Below are 20,800 nucleotides of genomic sequence, written 5' to 3'. Positions count from 1 at the left end.
GGCTTATAAAAACCAACTCTTCTTCTTGTTTCGTCCTTGAGGCTCAGGAATGGGCTGTTACTCCCCAATGGCAGCTGTAACAATGGCTTTGTATCATGATGTCCATTCTCCGCCACAGTGCAAACAATGTGTTGTTCTTTGTTTATTCTTGCCATGGTTGTTCTGCTTCATAAGTCTTCCTAACTGGCTGCCAGTTCGTAACGGACGATATTATTCAACACCCTGTCACTTTTTCTAGAGGGTTTTTCTCTTATAGAAAGAACAAACAGCTGGTACTTCCTCTATTATTTGTGAGACAGATTGGTTTTTAAAATTTACGAGTTTCAGTGCGCTACTGCTAGGTTGCTACAGTTATCGTGGGGAGTGGGAACGGTCATCCGTTTCAGTGAGCAACGAAAGTAAGCCTGCTCAGTTTGGGCCAGTCATATAAAAATTAACTAGAGAACGGTTACCAAGCCACTGGGTGTGGAAGGGAGAATAACTGTGCGTTACTTTATAATATAATGCTTGTGAAATGATTAACAAGAGAAACAAAGGTGAACAGAGGTCATTGGAATTTGGAGTTCAAGATTTCTGAGTGATATAAACCAGTGTGTATAGCTACCAATGCCATGACCTGGATGGCCCAGGCTAGCCTGATCTCCTCAGATCTCAGAAGCTAAGCAGGGTCAGCCCTGGTTAGTATTTGGATGGGAGACCACCAAGGAATACCAGGGTTGCTGTGCAGAGGAAGGCACTGGCAAACCACCTCTGTTAGTCTCTTGCCATGAAAACCCCCAAAAAGGGGTCGCCATAAGTCGGCTGCGACTTGACGGCACTTTACACACACATACCTACCAATATAAAATATTGTGCAAATGAAGCTATTGCTGAAAGTAAACAACCTCTGTTTGAGAGGGTAGGTATAAATTCATTCTTGGGTAAGTGGGGGCATTTACTGTTTAAAACTTCACAGGGACAGACGAACTGCAGGATTGTCTTTTTCTTAGGAGTATGAGAAGCTGTCTTATACAGAATCAGTATAAATAATAGGGAATATAGCTGCCAAGTATACTAAAGGTATAAAAATAGAAAGTAATACCTATAATGTATGTGTATAATCAAAAACAGCAATAATTTTATACAGTCTATAGGTTTGTAATATAAATCCAATTTTTACTAGTATACATTGTTCAAAATACTGTTGATTGTCTTAGTTCAAGCAATTTCCAATGTGCAACATAGTCGGCAAATGTACATACATAGTATTTCTTTAAGTCAGTTATACAACTGTTTTCTCTACAAGTTGAAATATTGTCAGGTAGTTAATTCATCAGGTAAAGTTCAGAAGACTTATGATGCTGGGTTAGAGGTACCTTGCTTTGAACCAAGAGGGCTGTTCTCTGGTCCTCCCGACATTTGGTTCATGTGGTACCAGCAAAGCACTGAGAACGTTCAGGTCATCTTTCTAAGACTCAGCAAGCAAAGGGTTGGGTCCTATGACTACTTTCCATCAAGTCTTCTTCCAGCAGAGAAAGACTTCCTTCGACAAAGGAAGACTTTTTTCCCATCAGAGAAAGACAAAAGGCGTTCTCCATTGGAGGAAGTCTTTCTCTGTTGAAGGAGGGCTTAGCGGGAGAAAGTCAGCGGAGGCTATTAGCAGAAGGGAGTCAGAGGACACTGGCCAAGGAGATTCTGTTGAAACGGCTTGTTGAAGAAAATACACACATATTTATTGTAGAAAAGCACGTTCCTGTTGGTAATTCATATAACTTCCTTCGATAGTTTGACACATGTTATGCTGGACTTTTAAAAACAATAAACGTTCTCCCATTAGTTGACTTGTTGGATTTGCATACTTTTCTTTTGGCTGTTCTTGTGTACTTCAGTACAACTGTTGGTAGGACAGAAATGATGTGTTCTAACAAACTACTTTAATTGCGAGATAGTTTCAGAGGGTAGCCCTGGTGGTCTGGAGTGGAGCAGCTAACTTCGAGTCCAGTAGTACCTTAGAGACTAGCAAGATTTTCAGGGTAGAAGCTCTGGAGAGTCAAAGCTCCCTTCGTTAGCCAACCTCACACAACTCTACGGATATGCCAGTATTAGCTGCTGCTACTAGATGTGGGGTAATGATATGCAAAGCTGCTGCATTAAGTTGTACAGAGAGACTATAAACACGGCTGCGTGCTGTTGCCGCTCCACATATGCAGGGCCCAGACCCAGATGACAGCTCCGTGAAAATACCCACTTTTCCATTTAAAAAGTTTCTAGTCCTTAAAGGGGCTCCATCATGTGCTTGAAAGCGTGGGGGGGAGGAATCAAAAGCAAAATAGGGGTCTGAATAAGATTTGTAATGGCTGAAGAACCCTACATAGCTCACTGCTGTGTTAGGAAGATAAGGAGAAACTAAGCTAAATAGCAAAAAAATGCAGAAGAAGAGAAATTATGCAACCTGGTCAGTTTGCATAACTTACAGGCCTTTTATGCATGGCTGTTTCTCTCGGCATCACCCCTCCAATGACTTTGGGTCTTTGTTTTGATTATGCCTGCTGTTTCTGACCATCAGAGGTCGCCTTGGTCTCCCCCTGTGTTTTGCCAGTGTTTTCAGACGTACCTGTTTTATCTCGAATTTGAAAATGCGGGTGAAACGCAGGGAGAGAACGAGGTGAACTCTGACGGCCGGATATGGCACGCAGGGGTGACTATGAAGGAAACAGCCATGCATAAAAGGCCATAATGGGCACAGAAAGGTTTCAATACAGGGCTTACATAGCCCTTTTTGTAGGACTGGGCTTAGCTTTGCTTGAAAATGACTGTGAAATGCCAATTCAGAATTATATGATATTCCCGCTGTACTTCCCCGCTTCTGTGGTTCAAAATTTTTGTTTGCTCTTTGGGAGAGGCTTATTGATTTAGGCTTTAAAACCATGTTTAGCCTTTTCTGCAGTGGGAAAATATTTCAGTCCTCTTTTCTTTTCTGAACTCTCCCTTTTAAACTAATCACACTTTGCCGAAAGATTAGCTTCTCAGTGGCGTGCTTTGTAACCGAAGAAAAATCCTGTGGATTTTAGAAGGGCGATTTCCTTGTGCAAGCTAATACATAAGAGGATTGTAAACTTACAAGGTTTGGCGGAGGACCAAATCGACCCGACAAGGCTCCACATGTTTCAGGTGTCTTCCTAGCTGCATTCCTTGACCAATAAGTTTGTGTCACCAATGGAAACAGAACCAATGGACTGGAAGGGATCAGCCACATAATGTGGGGAGATGCCAAATATAGCATACAAGTGGCTGTTGTTTGTAGTATGGGCTCCCATGGTAAGAAATGGCTCTTACTTACTACTCCTTTCTTCCCCCCTCCCTGTTCTTAGACCAAGGCCTTGAACAATGAAACCATAACACTTAAATAAGACTCATCTCTAAAAACACCCTTCGCCTCTTCTCTGCAGCCTCCAAAAAATAAGCAACAAATTAAGTATGCTGAGGGTCAGAGTCCTCTAAGAGGAACTGAACCTTTTGCTCTGAAGTTGCTCAAGAAGATGTGGACCATTTGTTAAAACACGGTATAATCCATTTTAGCCTAAATTGGTATACATAAGGACAGTGCACAAGGATATGTACCAAGGAGTCCACTGACTGAAGAGGGCAGGGACCCTGCCGGTCTGAAAAAGGGATCTTTAGCATACGGCCCAGCAAAACCATTGAAAAAGGGCAATTAAAACTTGAACACATAAAGATTCTACATAACTTTGGACTAACCAGAGAATCCATATAGGAAGGAAGATTACCCTTAGATAACGGGTCCAGGGCAAGTGGAGAACATGTCCTCCGAGCATCAAAATGAGTGTAACTCTTATCTCTAGCATAGATCAATTTGGCCACATGTTTTACATTGATCTACAGAAGAAGAGTAAAGGTCTTCTACCTTCAAGTTTACAAGTGATAGCTTATGTTCAAAATGCTGGAGCCAGGGAGCCTTATAAGAGTCCTTGAGAGTTAAGCTTACCAAGCTATCCTCCGGGATCTTACTTGCTAATCCAAGGGAAGCTAGTTTTTCTCCTTTCTATGGTACATGCTGGATGTCATCATATGAGGATGCATTCAAATGTCAGCACCCAAAACTGGCATTTTAATTTTATTTATATTTATATGCCACTTTTCTTCTGGAGCACAGGACTCAAAGTGGCTTACAGATTTTAAAGTCATAAACCTTCTAAAACAACAGCACTCAAAATCCAAACACATCAAGGCGTCCATCACTCACACCCCTATTATTGCAGAAATCAAACTGGCACAGAGCCCTGTCTTGACAACTCTCAGATCTCACAAGGTTCTTTCAACAATTGCAAAAATTATCTAGAGCAGCAATTAATCTTGGTGGGGGGGACTCTCCCCCTCCTTCCCAAAATTAGAAAATCTGGCAGTTGGCTTTATCTTAAATAAATAAATGGTGGTAATCGCCAGCAGACATTGTAAAAACACCTTGTGGTGACTTCATATGAATTTGTGGATCAGGCTTCGTTATTACGATGGAATAACTCCATTCTGTAGAACAATGGCATTTGATTTATACAGACCTGTTAATGGACAACATTCAGCCAGCGTGGTTTGGAGCGGTGGACTCTGATCTGGAGAACCGGGTTTGATTCCCCACTCCTCCTTGTGAGCGGTGGAGGCTAATCTGGTGAACTGGATTTGTTTCCCCACTCCTACACACATGAAGCCAGCTGGGTGACCTTGGGCTAGTCACAGCTCTCTCAGCTCCACCTACCTGTTGTGGGGAGGAGAAAGGAAGGGGAAGTTTGATTCTTCCTTAAGTGGTAGAGAAAGTCAGCATATAAAAACCAACTCTTCTTCCATTGCTATATTTTAGGGCTGGCTGTGCCTCAACAACGCTTCTCTTCCCATGTCCATGGAAGAAGAGACAGAGGCCCATTTCATTCATAAAATCCCAGCAAAGGAGGCAACAGCCATGCAGGAAGTAATGCATATGTAAATTGTCACATGAGATAATTTGACAAATGTAGATCGTACATACAAGCTTACCAACATGCCAAAGTCATCCAGTAAGGCCCTATCATGTATAACCACTATCAAGAAGTTCACTGGGTGGCCACACCCAGCAGGGCCTTTTCTGTGATGGTACCAATTGAACAGAGGCCTGTGAGGCATAGCTTAGCATTATCCCACTTGACTTTTAGAAGTATTGTTATAGCCCCATTTCCTTGCCATGTTTTTTTGGTTAATTAACTATTGAGGTGGGTTAGTTTTAGCTATACTGAGTTATTTTAAAAAGTTATTTTTAAAATATTCTGTTTTGATTGTTATTTGCTGTTTTGAAGCATTTGCCAGACAATCCTTCCCTCAACTCATTTTCAATTCTGATCCTGCACCAGTTTCACCCGTAGAGTTGATCCTATAGAGACCATTCATTCCCTGGTTCGTTACACCCTGTCTCTAAGGGAGAAAAGAAAGGCTATCTCAGGTGGTATGGTGGCTAGGAGTGGTGGACTCTAATCTGGAGAACTGGGTTTGATTCCTCACTCCTACACATGAGTGGCAGACTCTAATCTGGTGAAGCCAGACTCTAATCTGACATGAAGCCAGCTGGGTGACCTTGGGCTAGTTACAGTTCTCTTCGTACTCTCTCAGCCCCATCTACCTCACAAGGTGTCTGATGTGGGGAGAGGAAGGGAAGGTGATTGTAAGCCGGTGTGAGTCTCCTTAAAGGTAGAGAAAGTCGGCATATAAAACCAAGTCTTCTTCTTAAATCTTTTTTGAACTTTTTATATTAACCCCCCCCCCCCCCAATGCAGGGCAAGCATTACCTTAAGATGGCAATAAAGTTCAGTGCCAGAAAAAAGCCTTAAAATCACATCTTTATTGCTTAGGTTTTGGTTCCATTGAAGTTTCAAACAGCATTACAGAGTACCTTTTATTAACATACTTTCTTAAATAGAAATTGGGGGGATTGATTTTCCCCAAAGTTGCTTTGTACGCTGTCCAAAGCCATTGCAATCCTTAGTAAAGTACATACTTGGAACTAGCAGTTTTTAAAGCCCTCTCTTCTGTTATTTTCATTCTCTTGCTTTGATATATAAAATATGAAAGTGGTCCCCCCCATAGTTCTGCAAACGTTGCACTTTTTAAATCCTTTAAAAATTCAGATTTGTGTTCTAGTTATTTTTTGTTTTGGAATAGGGTATGAATAACAGGCAAGGTGGAGCTTTTTAACAAGAAACTTTCTACAGCTAGGTTGGCAGGACTCACGACATTTCATCCCTTGCACCCTCAAAAGTTGATGTCTTAAAGCTGAGATTCATTTTACATGCAGAATGAGGCAGTAGATTAATGTGTTGCAATTCTGGACTGTATTACTTCAGGTAGGAATGTGTGATCATATTTTTGAAAACTCTCCCATGATTTTTAAAGAAAAGCACAGCCCTCCCTGCATGCAGTAAACCACTAAATCAGGGATAGGAGTTTGGTATACTTTTTCAGGTGCTAATTTACTGCAGGCAGGGAATTTTAATAAATTACATTGATTTTTACACGAGTATTCAAAAATATGGTTGTTTCCCCAACCTGAAGCTTCAAGTCTACAATATTAATCTACCATCTTAGAAGAAGAAGAAGAGTTGGTTTTTATATGCCGACTTTCTCTACCACTTAAGGGAGAATTAAACCAGCTTACAATCACCTTCCCCACAACAGACACCCTGTGAGGTAGGTTATGTGTAATGTTTGCTGATCCAGTGCTGAAGGGGCAAAGAGACGGCGAGGCAAACAGCCCCACTGCCCCAGGAGTATGCAATAACAACAGACAACCTTTTGGAGTTAAAATGAGAATAACCTTATTGCTTACAGCAGCTGCCAGAGCCTTGGCACAGCATAGAATGATGGATCCTGGCATCAGCCAACCTGCCTGCTGGCCAATGTACTCCACCCGCACCCAGCTGACCTGCTGGGGGGGTACCATGGGATCGCAGGATGCACATGGACCCACATTCATCCACATGAATGCAGGCCACTGTGTGGTCTCCCCTGTCACTTGAAGGTGAAGGCACCAACAGCCCCCAAGCTGGGCATGTTCCCTGAGAGCCCTAACCCCAAAATCCCTTAAGGGGATCCCCAAAGATGGGGAAAACAGGCACGCAGGCCACCTTCCCCCCAAAATGGATGCGGCTCCTTGCTGATACTGCCCAATGCCATTGTGACGTACAAAAGAGGATGAAATCACAAGACGTGGATTACAAAGAACCCAGCCAATAAAAAACAAAACCGAATGATAATAATGTGGGGGGGAGTCAGGTACTAAATGTGCAAGACAAACAATTTACCAACTGGTACCCAACTTATGGTATGAAATTATATTCAGTACTCACAATGTATTATGTATTTGTATATATGAAAATCAATTCAGTAGTAACAAAGGTGTCCCTTAGTTACTATCACATTGATTTTCATATATATAAATACATGAATACATTGTGAGTACTGAATATAATTTCATACCATAAGTTGGGTACTAGTTGATCAATAAAAAACAAAAAGCACAAAACAGCGTGAAACTCAGCAAGTAAAACATTCAGCAGCTGAAGTGATCCTCATAGCACTTGTCAGTCTAGAAGAAGAGTAAAACAAGAATTTTGTCAGGACTTTGCTTTGTGCCTGCTTATGATGGTATGGAGAAAATTAGTCCCCTTCCCTACACACAGTAAGCTCCTGCACACAAAAGCCTGTCCATATGGTTAACAGCAGCTGCATGAACAATTCAGCAAGATTTATGCCAGATTTGTTCTGGGATAGTCCAAGGATGAAATTGCGTGTTCAGCAAAATATTGAGGAGGCTGTTTTCTTTGGCTGATACTTATTTTAAAAAACTCTGTTCACACATTTTCATGCCACTGGTCTGCAGCGTAGTGTATCTTGCAAATGATTCACTGCTGAAAATATGTCAAAAATATTTTGATTTCTTTCCACCCTCTCTACAATTATCTGCTAAACAGCTGAGATTAAAAAGTGCTGCTATTCACAGACATAGCAGATGAATTGGCAGTAGTCTGAAATGGGAAGTGATGATCATCTTTGACAGATATGACTAAGACAATTATTTAAGACAGAGGTGGCAATCTGGCGGCCTGCAGCCTGCATCTTGTCTTCAGTCTGATTTTATTTAGCCCTCTCCCCACTGCCTTCTATGAGGCTGGTTGCACAAATGACCGCTCTTTACATAGAATCATAGAGTTGGAAGGGGCAATACAGGCCATCTAGTCCAACCTCCTGCTCAATGCGGGATCAGCCTAGGTCTTGTATCAGTCGTCTTGTTTCCCAGTGGGAGAGGCATGGAATTCAGCCTAGGGATCAGACTTTCCCATGGCCTCTGGTACACTGGCCCCCAATCCGTTTGGCTGGAGAAAAACCAACTCCTGAGGATGAAGGGTTTTTTCTAACAGATATTCCAGCCATTTTAAAGTCCTTTGTAACATTGGCTTTGCTGAAAAGTAAGTAGAGTTTGTATTATGGAGCTCAGAGATAAGCATGAATCATCCAGTTCTTAGAACTACACCTACTCAATGGGAACATGATGTCACCCCCATATAACCCGCATACCTTCATTGTCAATGCTTTTAGCAACTAGGGTAGAAAATGATACTCCATCTATAGCTATAGACACAACCTGGTGCAACTCCAAGACAGAAGGTCAAGCTTCGAATGGAGCCGTCATTTGAACAAGATGTCTCCAAGCTAATGCCAAAATCTCTGTCTTTTGTGAGTGTAAGTAATTTGATAGTTACGCATGTAACTGTGAAGTAGTCCTAAGAACCAAGTCAAAAAATCAGTTATTCTTTGGCAAGTTCTTTGATTCATCTTCAGTGTTTTAAATGTGAGGATCTGGTTTTTAGAAAGGCACCAAGCTGTTTCTGTGGTAGGTCCAGTCCTCTGGAATGGCCTGTCAGAGAGTCAACATCCATTGCTAAATGACTGTAAAATAGCTGAAAAGATTGATGTACCTGTTCATATGTTGCACTTTGAGTCAAACTGACTTCAGACTGCTTCCAAATTTATGTAAGCATGGTAAAGCAGAACAAGACAATTAAAGCAACCATCAATAACATTGGATTATTAAGTAACATTACACTATCAAAATGATAATTGAATTAGCTACTGCATAAACACAGTGTTGGAATAACAAATCAGCGGCATAAATCTTAAAATAAAGCAGTTGTTACCATAAATAATTAAACATTCTGCAACCCTCTGCGGTTGACTCCTTTATCTTACACTGACTTTTGTAAGCTGTCTGTTGAAATCATACGCTAAATTTGTCCAGATGAACACAAAGGTCTTTTGTTTAAATGGGCAGCCTCTGTTTTATGATGTGCGGTAAACTTCTGTTTGCTGACTACTAAGATGGCTGTAGCGACTGGTGACCTGCTAAACTTCCTGTCACGTTTTAGTCCCCATTCTTATATCTTATATCCTTATTCTGATTTCTTCTTGATTTGTTTCTGGTTCACATAAGACTGATTGGTCTCTATGGATTGGTCTCTATGAAAGTGGTCCTTGGAAGGTCTACTCAGAAGTTAAGTTGTACATTATTCAGTGGGACTTAATCCCAAAACAGAGTATTTAGTATTTCTGCTTTTGTGACGTAAGCTTTTTTTAGAACTATCTTTTTCAGTCTTTCATTTCATTTCAGTTATTGATGCTAGAACCCAGGACTGCCACGTTCTTCCTCTGCTGTCAGCCTTCCAAAAGATTTAAGGGTCCCCTGCATTTGATCAGCTGCAGGTTTTTGCTCTTCCAGTAGCAGGGTTGCATTTTTTGCTTCCCATGAGGCCAAGGGTACAACCTGACACCAGCACCATTTCAAATCTGCTCAGTGTTTCATACAAGACGCTTGCAAGACCAGTTCTTAAAACCACAGCTTGTGGTGTCAAAGATAGTATGCAAGTTTTTCTTTTGGATTTTGGACCTGCAACCTTTTTGATGTTATCACAGATTTGTTAGTGCTAGCTGGCAATCACGGGAGCTATAGAGATAGACTATTTTCTTGGTCCAATTTTTTGCAGGCAGTCATAGAGCTCTCCCATTTTCAAGGGTGTCCATTTGATGTGGGGGCAATGGGGGTTTGAGTGTAGAGTTAGGTGGTGGAATCCAGCGAGGAAACAACATGTGCATGCTGCTGGTGCGTACACAGTGCTCTGTATTGGACCGAACATCTAAAGGTTTAGACTGTAAATCTCGCTTTGAAGCTAAGCAATATGAAATTGATTCTGGTCAAGCTTGAAGAATGTGCAAGTGTTTGTAGGGAATAATAAAAGCCTACATTAATCCATTTTGGTATTACAGTATTTTACCACATACTATTAACTCCAAAATAGTGTCCATTGATTTCTCTGGGAGTGTTCTAGAAGAAGCTTGCGTGGCGCAGTCTACAGGGTGTAATAAAGATTTCTCATTACGGTTTATAGTGCCAGCCATAATGAGGTAATGTGTTAGTATGAAGCACAAATGAAATCACCTATCTATATAAAATATACCAAGCAAAAAGTGCATAATGGAATTCAGTTATTATTACTAATAAGAGATTATAAATGAGATAGCAGCTTTAAGATTAATTAATGACTTAGCATAAGGTACATAATCATGTGAATGAAGGATCTTATATCAAGCAGTATATATCTAATGTGACTAGCTAGTATAGTCAAATATAGGGAAGGTTATAAGGTGGGAACAAAATTGGTTATGCCTACCCAGGGAAAGTTTGTTATTAATTTGTTGCAGATTTCATGTCTGTAATTATTTTTTATTGCTTAGAATCATAGTTGGAAGGAACCACCGGGATCATCTAGCTTAACCCCCTGACCAATGCAGGAAATCCACAACTACCCCCACACACACCCAGTGACCCCCACTACATGCCCAGTAGATGACCAAGATGCGTTCTCTCTCATAATCTGCTTAAGGGTATAGAATCAGCATTGCTGACAGATGGCCATCTAACCTCTTCTTAAAAACCTCCAGGGAAGGAGAGCTTACCACCTCCTGAGGAAGCCTGTTCCACTGAGGAACCGCTCTTAACTGTTAGTTAATTCTTCCTAACGTCTAGACAGAAACTCTTTTGATTTAATTTCAACCCATTGGTCCTGTTAAGCTCAAGACCTTTGGTCAAAGGAGCTAGTAAATAAATGGAAATGGAATGGAACCCATTGGTTCTGGTTCTGTACTGTGTGTCTGATTATGAAATTTGAAAATAAAATTATTTAAAATGAAATCACATATTTAAAAAAACCTCCAAATGTTGAGCCCTGGTTTGTCAAAAGGACTGTAATGCAGACATTGGAAAGAACTGATTGGCTGGGTTTGGGGTACATACGATGGTCTGTATCCTACCAAGCTGCTATGCAAAGCTGAAGCCTTCCAACCTAAGAAGCCTTCTGGAAGGGTCCTTAAGCTGGAGGAATTTCCTCTAACTCAAGTTAGGCTACCACCCAGCGCACCCAAGAATTCATGCCGTGCCGTAAAAGGTGGGTGCTCCTGCTGTCCTCATGTTTCTGCTTGTGTGGACTTTTATACAAGGAAAATAAATATTTAAGTTAGCTTCACTGTCCCTATTTATTTTATTTCAAAACCCATATACCCTGCCTTTCTCCTGCAAAGCAGGACCCAAGGTAGGTTACGATAAAAGACACTCTAAATAGGTATGACAGCGTAATGTGGTGGAAGCTGCCATCAAGTTGTATCCAACTTATGGCAACCTCATAGGGTTTTCAAAGCAAGAGGCATTCACAGGAGGTTTGCTATGGCCTGTCACTGTGTAGCAACCTGGGCTTCCTTGGTTGTCTCCCATCCAAACACTAACCAAGGTTGATACTGCTTAGCTTCCAAGATCTGACGAGACCAGGCTGAGCAAACATCACAACAATGCAAATATTTAAACATTTGTTTGTTAAAGTTACGTATACCCCACCTTTTCTTTAAAAAAATAAAAATCCAAGACATCTTAAAATCATAAAATAGTCCATGCAAAATAAACCATCAACATAGAAAGAGTAAAAAACAAAACAATATAAAAACAAACAACAGGATTGCAGATGCAAATCATGCTATAAAATGGGCATCAGACTAGACAATAATCAGAGCACGTCAAATGAACAGGCAACCTTTTTATGATAGATATCTGTAACTTAATGCAACTTATTGTTTTATATTAGGCCACAAGTAGTAGGCTCTTACCATTTATTACCAGGTTATAAGTAGTAGTGTTATATTTGAGATTACTTAGAAATAGCCCAGAAGGGTATTGCTTATGTTAAATGGTATAAAGAATATTGGACAATGTTAGAAAACAGTCAATAGTTAAGGTCAAATTTAAGGTGTACATATCTGTCAACAGTAGTAAATGAGTAATGAAGTATGATTGAATAAATGTCGCTGTACCTTTCAAGTATTGGACGAAGATCTTACTTAAGAAAAGAAAATTGGGCTTCACTTAAGATGGGGGTGTGTTGCAGTTGTGCCAGAGGTGGAAGAAGTGAAGTATTTTTCTTTTCTTTTTCCTGTACTTTTCTAATTTTCCCTTTCCATATTTTTCTTTTCTGTACCCTAAAATGTCAAACAATAATAAAAAAAAAAAACGAACAGCAGTAGTCTTTGGGTTTAACTTCAGATAACCGGAGTTTACAGAAGAGGAAACCACCAGCAGATTTCAAATCCTAAGCAACTTTGTGTGGTGTTTTCTTTATTTATTGGACTGGGAAGAGTCCCAGGTATATTTTATAATATTGGAATTGGAAAAGGACACATAAATTTTCAAAAGTAGCTAAGATGACATTACAAAAGAGACAGGCATGTCATGCTTGGTAAATAAGTTTTATTATTATTTGGGCCTCATTTTAGGATACTTGTGCTGTATGTTGAAGGACTGCTTATTTCCCCCTACCATCATATATTCCTACTGTATTGGATACTGTTTTCTCATATTGTTTATGCCATACAATGAATTCTCCCCCACAATTTAGGAAATAATTCCTGCTGTGATTTGACAAGATCCGATGAATTTTTTGAACTCCACCTCTTGATATGATGTCCTGTCATAGGATGACTGTTCCTACATATTTTGGGGCACAAGGAGAAAATTTGATGGAGGGATGCTGTTTTCAACAGCATCTCCATAGTGCTGGTAAAATGCAGCTGAGAATATAAAGATGCTCTGTTGGGGAGGGAGCTGTCCGTGGTTCTGAATTTGTCTTTTAAATTTATAATACGTTGTTATGGTTTTATTGAACAAGCAAATAACGGTTTGTTATTTGTAATTGCTGGGACTCCAGCCTTTAAGGCATCCTGTAGAGTTTGCCTTGAGAGAGGGAGAATTATGTTGGTGTTTATTTTCTAGTGCAAAAATGTAAAATCCACCCTCTGTTCTTTAATATTTCCTCAAAACAATTTGGAACTATGTGGGATGGTGTTATGTCTGTTTACAAAATCGATATGGTATCACAGTAAGGGATTTTTCAGTGACAAAGTCTACTTGTTCAGGACCCAGAATCTTTTCAGAAATCGCCCAGTCCAATAATAACAAAGAGGTATAGAGCTTTCCTAATCAAGACCAGTTGGGTGATAATTAGATGGGTTCATCCTATTGTCTTTTTTAAAGATAGGCACTGTAATTGCTTGTCTCCACATCTTGGGATTATACCAGTTTCATTTATCACTGAAAAAACGAGCCAAAATTGAGCTCCGCCAGTTTACGTTATGCTGGTACAATTCAGTGGGAATCATATCTGGGCCAGGAGCTTTTCCAGTAAGGGATTTTATGATGGTGACAGTAATGAAGCCTCTGGCAGTGATTGGCTAAGCAGCCTGCGTGTAACAGATGGGCTGGGCAGTTTGAAGGATCATGGGCTGCCATTGGCTGAGCTGCTTGGGTCTTTAAAAAAGGAGGAGGGAAGGAATCTGCTTCTTGTCATTGATAACAACAAAGGTAACTTCTTGCTAATGACTGAGCTGCTCTCATCCTGCCTGACATGGGCTGTAAGGTTTGGGGTAGGAGGAAGGGGCTTAGTGGAGAGCTAGATCAGGCGGGAGCTATGGCTAAGTGGAAAACCATTGGCTTTGCATTCAGGGTGGGGGGAAAGCATCAGGTAGTAGGGGATGTAGGGACCTCTGCCCAAGAACTTAGAGAGCCAGTTGGAATAGACAGTTGTGGGCTTGACAGCCTGATGGTCTCACTCTGTATAAGGGAGCTTATTGTGACCCTTATTTGTGTACGTTAAGTGCCATCAAGTCGCTTCCGACTCATGGCAACCCTATGAATCAAAGTCCTCCAAAATGTCCTATCTTTGACAGTCTTGCTCAGTTCTTCAAATTGAGGGCTGTTCCTTCCTTTATTGAGTCAATCCATCTCCTGTTGGGTCTTCCTCTTTTCCTGCTGCCCTCAACTTTTCCTAGCATGACTGTCTTTTCCAGTGACTCTTGTCTTCTCTTAATGTGACCAAAATACGATAGCCTCAGTTTAGTCATTTTAGCTTCTAGGGTCAGTTCAGGCTCGATTTGTTTTGTTTTTGGCAGTCCACAGTATCCGTAACACTCTCCTCCAACACCACATTTCAAAGTAATCTACTTCCTATCAGCTTTCTTCAATGTCCAGCTTTCACACCCATACATATTAATAGGGAACACGATGTCATGAATTAACTTAATCTTGGTGGCCAGTGACACATCCTTGTACTTCAGAATCTTTTCTGGCTCCTTTATGGCTGCCCTTCCCAGTCTCAGTCTCCTTCTGATTTCTTGGCAGCAGTCTCCCTTTTGGTTGATGATGGAGCCAAGGAATAGAAAATCTTCAACAATTTCAATTTCCTCATTGTCAACCTTAAAGTTGTGTAATTCTCCTGTAGTCATTACTTTTGCCTTCTTATTTAGATCATTAAAAATCCACAAGCTAGTGAAATCAGAGTAGAGCCTAGGAGGAGGGACCAATTAAAGGAATACTAGAACATGGATGGAAGTATTAGGGGGAGAGGAGGGCATAGTGTCAAAAGTGAGCTATCTGCCAGCCATCTGGTAGGAGCTCTTGGAAGGTAGATGGAAGCAGACTATCACCGATTCAACAAGGGTTCTATATGGAATGTTGACACTTTCCAGCTGAATCTTACCTGAAGTTTTAAAATGTACTATTGTTATCTTTGAATAAGCATTTAAATGATTGTTTTTTGCATTAATCTAGGTTACAGTGGCGTTCTAAGCAGAGTTACACCCTTCAAACCTATTGAGTCCAATGGACTTAGAACGGTGTAACTACTGTATGCATAATACTGCACTGTGTTTTGCAAGCCTTTTGGATTTATGCATATCACAAATAAGTCAAATATTTAATGAAAACGGGGGCGCATTACAGGGCTGAAGGGGTTCTGAAGTTCACATGTATTAATTTAAAATGAACAGCCGGTCTTGGGCTGCAGGCCACTTGTTTAATTTAATACTGAATGACTTGCTCCGCTTTTCTTCCTGTTGACCTTTTAACTACATCTCTGTTTTGTTTCTGAAAACCTACAGCACAGCCAAGTACAGTGTGGTGACATTTCTACCTCGATTCTTGTATGAGCAGATCAGAAAGGCTGCTAACGCTTTCTTCCTTTTCATTGCCTTAATGCAGGTATGCCTCGCGTCACTTAAGCACGTTAAACTAAAATGGCCATGTCTGTTATGCCTCTCTTTAACACAATTACAATTGTGCCTCTCTTTAGCCCATTCATAAGTGTGAGGGGGCTGGAAGAGTGCCATTTTTTCATGTTGGTTTTAGCCTTGCTGGCCCCAGTGGGGCTTAAAGGCACACACAACAGTTGCGTTCCACGCCCTCCGCTAGGAGGGTGCCCGCGAGTACACTTGGGTACTTGTGTTGACATGAGGAGGTGCTGCATTCAGGGGTGTACAGTGTCAGGGCCGCCCCCAAAATCTGGAACAAGCCTTGAGCGTGGGCCTGTTATGGAGATCTGGAGAAGCACTAGTGAGCTGGGTTAAGGTATGGGGTGTACACATGAACACATGCCTTATAGTGAATCAGACCCTTGGTCCATCAAAGTCAGTATTGTCTACTCAGACCAGCAGCGGCTCTCCAGGGCCTCAGGCAGAGGTCTTTCACATCATCTACTTGCCTAGTCCCTTTAACTGGAGATGCCGGGGATTGAACCTGAGACCTTCCGCATGCCAAGCGGATGCTCTACCACTGTGTGGCACTTAATAGGACAGTCCTAGTGATTCTGGGGCCCTGGGGAAAACGTCCAGGACAGGCTGCAGAATCACTTCTCCCCCCTTGCAGGAACTCTCTCCAGGCTCCAGGAAGGGGCAACCCTTGTCCTGGGTAAGGTAGGTGAGTGGGGATGGTCACCCAGCTGGCCAACTGCTGCCCGAGGGAGGAGACTAAGTGTGGTGGCCTCTGAACTGGCTGCTGCCTGAGCCCCAGAAGAGAGCCAGATACCCAAGCGCCAGAAGGGGTGAATGTGACACATGGCAGGAGCCTGCCTGCTTTTCTTCTTTTCCCTTCCATCGGGGGAGAGGCCATGAGCACTTGCCCCCCCCCCAGCCCAGGGCAGCTGCCCCTGATGCCCTCTGGCTGACTACCCCTGATTTATAGGAGCATGCCTATTATATTAGGTGCTTTGGAACACAGGCAGGATAATGCTGCTGCAGCCATCTTGTTTGTGGGCTTCCTAGAGGCACCTGGTTGGCCACTGTGTGAACAGACTTGATGGTCTTGGTCTGATCCAGCATGGCCTTTCTTGTGTTCTTAATAGTTCTGCTTTCAGCTTGTTCTTGTATAAATGAGCCAGGTTGGGGTTCATCAAATACTGCAGTGTTGCTAAAGCAAAGTCACAAAGCCACAATGCTAATATTTGTACCGGGCCTGACCAATCAAGACCTTCACCTGCCAATCACAGGAGTCAGTGGTTTACGTTCCTCTTCCTTTCTGAGTGTAAAGGTGGCCTCTACAGCTTCCTAGGTTTGGTTCATTACACATTTCTCATGCATATATGGGCCAGAGGTTTGCCACCACGGCTGCAAGACTGATTTATGCTGCTCAATGGAAATCTTTGGACATTCCAGACAAAAAAGATTGGATACAAAAAATGTTAGAATTGGTGGAAATGGCGAAACTTACAGCACTGATAAATCAAAAAGACAATATACAATTTCAGGGAGAGTGGGAGGCATGGAGAATGTATTGTGAAAATGAATTACAAATGGGGAAATTTGAGGGTTATTCTTTGATCTAATCCATTGTATTGCTTTTAAGGATGTTTCTATTTTAGAATATATAACTATTACGATAACCGATTATATGATAGATGATAGATTCATATGACTTACACATATTTATGAATTTTTAAAGTTTGATTTGAATATAAATATAATTGAATAATCAATTAATTATGTAAGGATTAGAACTATTGTCAAAAGAGTACGTTAATTTATAAAGAGATGGACGGAGATGAATTGGAAGTCAAATTTTAATTTACATTTGATTGTATTTTCAACAATAATTAATTGCTTTTTATCTCTTTTTAATTCAATGATTTATTATTGTTGATATGTGTGTCTATAAGTTTATATGTTTTGGAAAATAAAAAAATTATTATAAAAAAAAACATATATGGGCCAGAGGTTTTTGAGGAAAAAAATAGTGTGGAGAAGTAGTATGCATGTGGGAGAGATGCTTGACTCTTTGCCACCTGCTGCTTCTTGGCTCTAGATTACTCCACCAAGGCAGATTTCTATCATTCTCAGAGCCTCATTGAAGAAAAGCGGCTGGAGGGGGGGGAGCAATTGGGAACAAAGAAGCAGCAGGGAGGGAAAGGGTTAAGTACTCCACCTCAGTTCTAAATTCCTTCCTCCCTTCCTCCTTCCCTTCCCTCCCTCCCTTCCCTTCCCTTCTAATATGGCGTTTAATATGTGCGTTTACTTCTCGATGTATTCTCAGTACAAAAAAACTATTTTGACATAACCATGCTGCTCTGTAACGTTTATTTTTAACTTCTTTTTTTTGTGTTCTTTTTCAGCAAATTCCAGATGTCTCTCCAACTGGAAGATATACCACCTTGGTGCCATTGCTATTTATTCTAACCGTCGCTGGCATCAAAGAGATTATAGAAGACTATGTGAGTCTGTCTAAGCCATTTGGGGGAAATAGGCCAATATTCTCTCCCAGGTCCTCTGCAGCTCAGTTTAGATTAACTCTGCTGTGTGATGCAAGACGCTGGGGGCAGGGAGAGAGGAAGGGCAGATAGAGGCAGTACCACAATAGACACCTTGCATAATAGGCAAAGGACTGTTGCAGTAGCCCATGTTTGGACACTATTGTGACTGGGAATTTCTTTCAATGATTTTTTAAAAAATCTTGTATTTCCTTCCAAAGGATAACTGCTTATAAAACCATACCAACCAACCCCCCAAAATTAAAACAATGAATATAATAAAAGATATAATTCTTTATTAAAATATTTACCCCTTGTCTAAAGGTGGCTACAAACACACTGCTGTCACCCAGTTAAAGACATCTTAGTCAGTATGGATTTCAGCAAATGGATCAGTTAAATCTGCATATATCTGCACTAGGGTTGCCAACTACCTAGCAAAAAATGTCCTGCCCCTTCAATAGAGGTTTTAAAAGGTAAAGGTCCCCTGTGCAAGCACTGGGTCATTCCTGACGTCACATCCCGACGTTTACTAGGTAGACTTTGTTTATGGGGTGGTTTGCCAGTGCCTTCCCCAGTCATCTTCCCTTTACTTCCAGCAAGCTGGGTACTCATTTTACCGACCTCAGAAGGATGGAAGGCTGAGTCAACCTTGAGCCGGCTACCTGAAACCTCAACTTCTGTCGGGATTGAACTCAGGTCGTGAACAAAGCTTGGACTGCAGTACTGCAGCTTACCACTCTGCGCCATGGGGCTCCTCATAGAGGTTTAATGGGATGTTAAAAAGCTTCGGCTGCCCATTTCCACACGTTAAGCCTCTGTTAAAGGGACAGGACATTTCGCCACCACCCTCTGGAGGGGCTGTGGCTCAGTGGAAGAGCCTCTGCTTTGCATGCAAAAGGTCCCAAGTTCAATCCCTGGCGTCTCCAGTTAAAAGGACCAGGCAGTAGGTGATGTGCATGATGTGAAAGACCTCTGCCTGAGACCCTGCAGAGCCACTGCCAGACTGAGGAGACAATACTGACCTTGATGGGCTAGGGGTCTGGTGCAGGATTGACCATGTTCACAATGTGTTGTATCCTCCAATTTTCATTGGAGGATAGGTCTATCAGTGGCTACTATTCATGGTGATTAAAGGGAATCTGGTGACTAAAGGAAACTTCCACATTTAGAGGCAGTAAACCTCTGAATACCAGTGCCAGGGGGCAACATCAGGGAAGGCCTTGGCTTCCATGCCCTGTTGTTTGAATTCCAAAAGAACTAGTTGCCCACTGTGTGAGACAGGATGCTGGACTAGATGGGCCACTGGTCTGATCTAGCAGGGCTCTTGTGTTCTTTTGACAGTTTTTTCCAGGCCTTTTGTCAACTCTGATTAATCAAACAATAATTCTGAAGAAAAGGGCAACTTTTGTTTCCAGATAAACATGCAAATGTTGACCAGCAACCGTCTTAGAAGAGGCATTTCTTCTTCCATGGGGGAAATGCTTCTTCTAAGAAGGCACACCAGCTGAACCGAGGTTTTGTATTAAAAGTAAATAACAATTAAAAATAATCCGTTTCCCAGTTAATTAGGAATTCGTCTTTAGTTGATCAAAAAAATTGAATCAGTTAATCTAATGATTGATAGGTCGATCCTGTGCAGTTACTCCTGTCTAAACTCATTTTAATCAGTGGATTGCACTGTAAAATGTGCAGCTTTAATAGAACTACAGCATCATACTATAGATGTCTGATAAATAGAATCTCCCTCTTAAAACCCTGGAGGGAATTAACTGTGTCGATTTTCTGGGCCACCACAAATAAGCCCCTGCCCTCGGTAGATGTCAGCTTAACTTCTGATAATGAAAATGCATGCAGCAGAGCTCTTCTTGAAGATCTCAATACAGAGGAAGGTTTATGGTACCATTACTAACTTCCAGCAGTTTAAATGACCACGAAGGCAAAACTAAGTTGTTTGAAGGCGCTGCTTTATTTGCTGTAGTTTGAGGCCTAGGCAGTGGTCTAAAGGCACATTCTTTTACAGGGTTGCTGAAACTAAACAACCTGATCAGCTGGTTCTATAAGCTGCTCAGAAAGAAGGGAATCTAGAAATCCAACAGTTCGTTGGAGGAAGAGAAGGGCAAACATGTAACGAACAATATATCTCTTTAGGATTCAGGCAGTGGCTGTCACAGCGCTGTGAGGTTTGCATGTCCAGTGTTTTTTGGCAAGAGAGCAGCCTTAAGAGCTGTGTCCTTGGAGTGGAAATGCAAATACCTTCTTCCAGGCTCCAGTATTCCATTCACTGTACCATCCGTTATTTCCCTTCCAATTATAACTCTTTGTATTGTATTAGAAACCACTCCGAAATACCCCTTGAGTTTTGGGAAAGGCGTATGGGGCTTCTTTGCAAAAGGAAGTCTGGAAGAAACTGCTGTCTGGGCAAAGCTCTCCATGGGCCCCTTTGGATCCTGGCCTAATTCATCTGGCATCTGTTTGTAAACAAAACCTTTGCCTGTAAGGTCTGATCTTTATTGAACATTAGTGAAGTGATGTCACTAAAAGAATCTGGGATATTTCTGCCAAGGGCTCCGCTGTGTCTTCACAGCCTTGGGGTTACTGGCGCACTCTTGTATTTGTTT

At 41.5% G+C, this 20,800-nt stretch overlaps 1 protein-coding gene across 1 annotated transcript in view; it reads left to right on the top strand.

The window, feature by feature from the left end:
- The window catches only part of ATP8A2 (ATPase phospholipid transporting 8A2), a 419,645-nt gene that overhangs the window by 58,823 nt on the left and 340,022 nt on the right, over positions 1 to 20,800 (top strand). Inside the window, 2 exon segments of the mRNA XM_056858410.1 lie at positions 15,544 to 15,643; positions 18,045 to 18,143. Of these exon segments, the coding sequence (XP_056714388.1) occupies positions 15,544 to 15,643; positions 18,045 to 18,143 (199 nt within the window).

The sequence above is a fragment of the Euleptes europaea genome, chromosome 12, assembly GCF_029931775.1.
Source record: "Euleptes europaea isolate rEulEur1 chromosome 12, rEulEur1.hap1, whole genome shotgun sequence".
Classification (NCBI taxonomy): Eukaryota; Metazoa; Chordata; class Lepidosauria; order Squamata; family Sphaerodactylidae; genus Euleptes; species Euleptes europaea.
The sequence above is the reverse complement of the archived record's forward strand: the minus strand, read 5'-3'. Positions and strand labels throughout refer to the sequence as shown.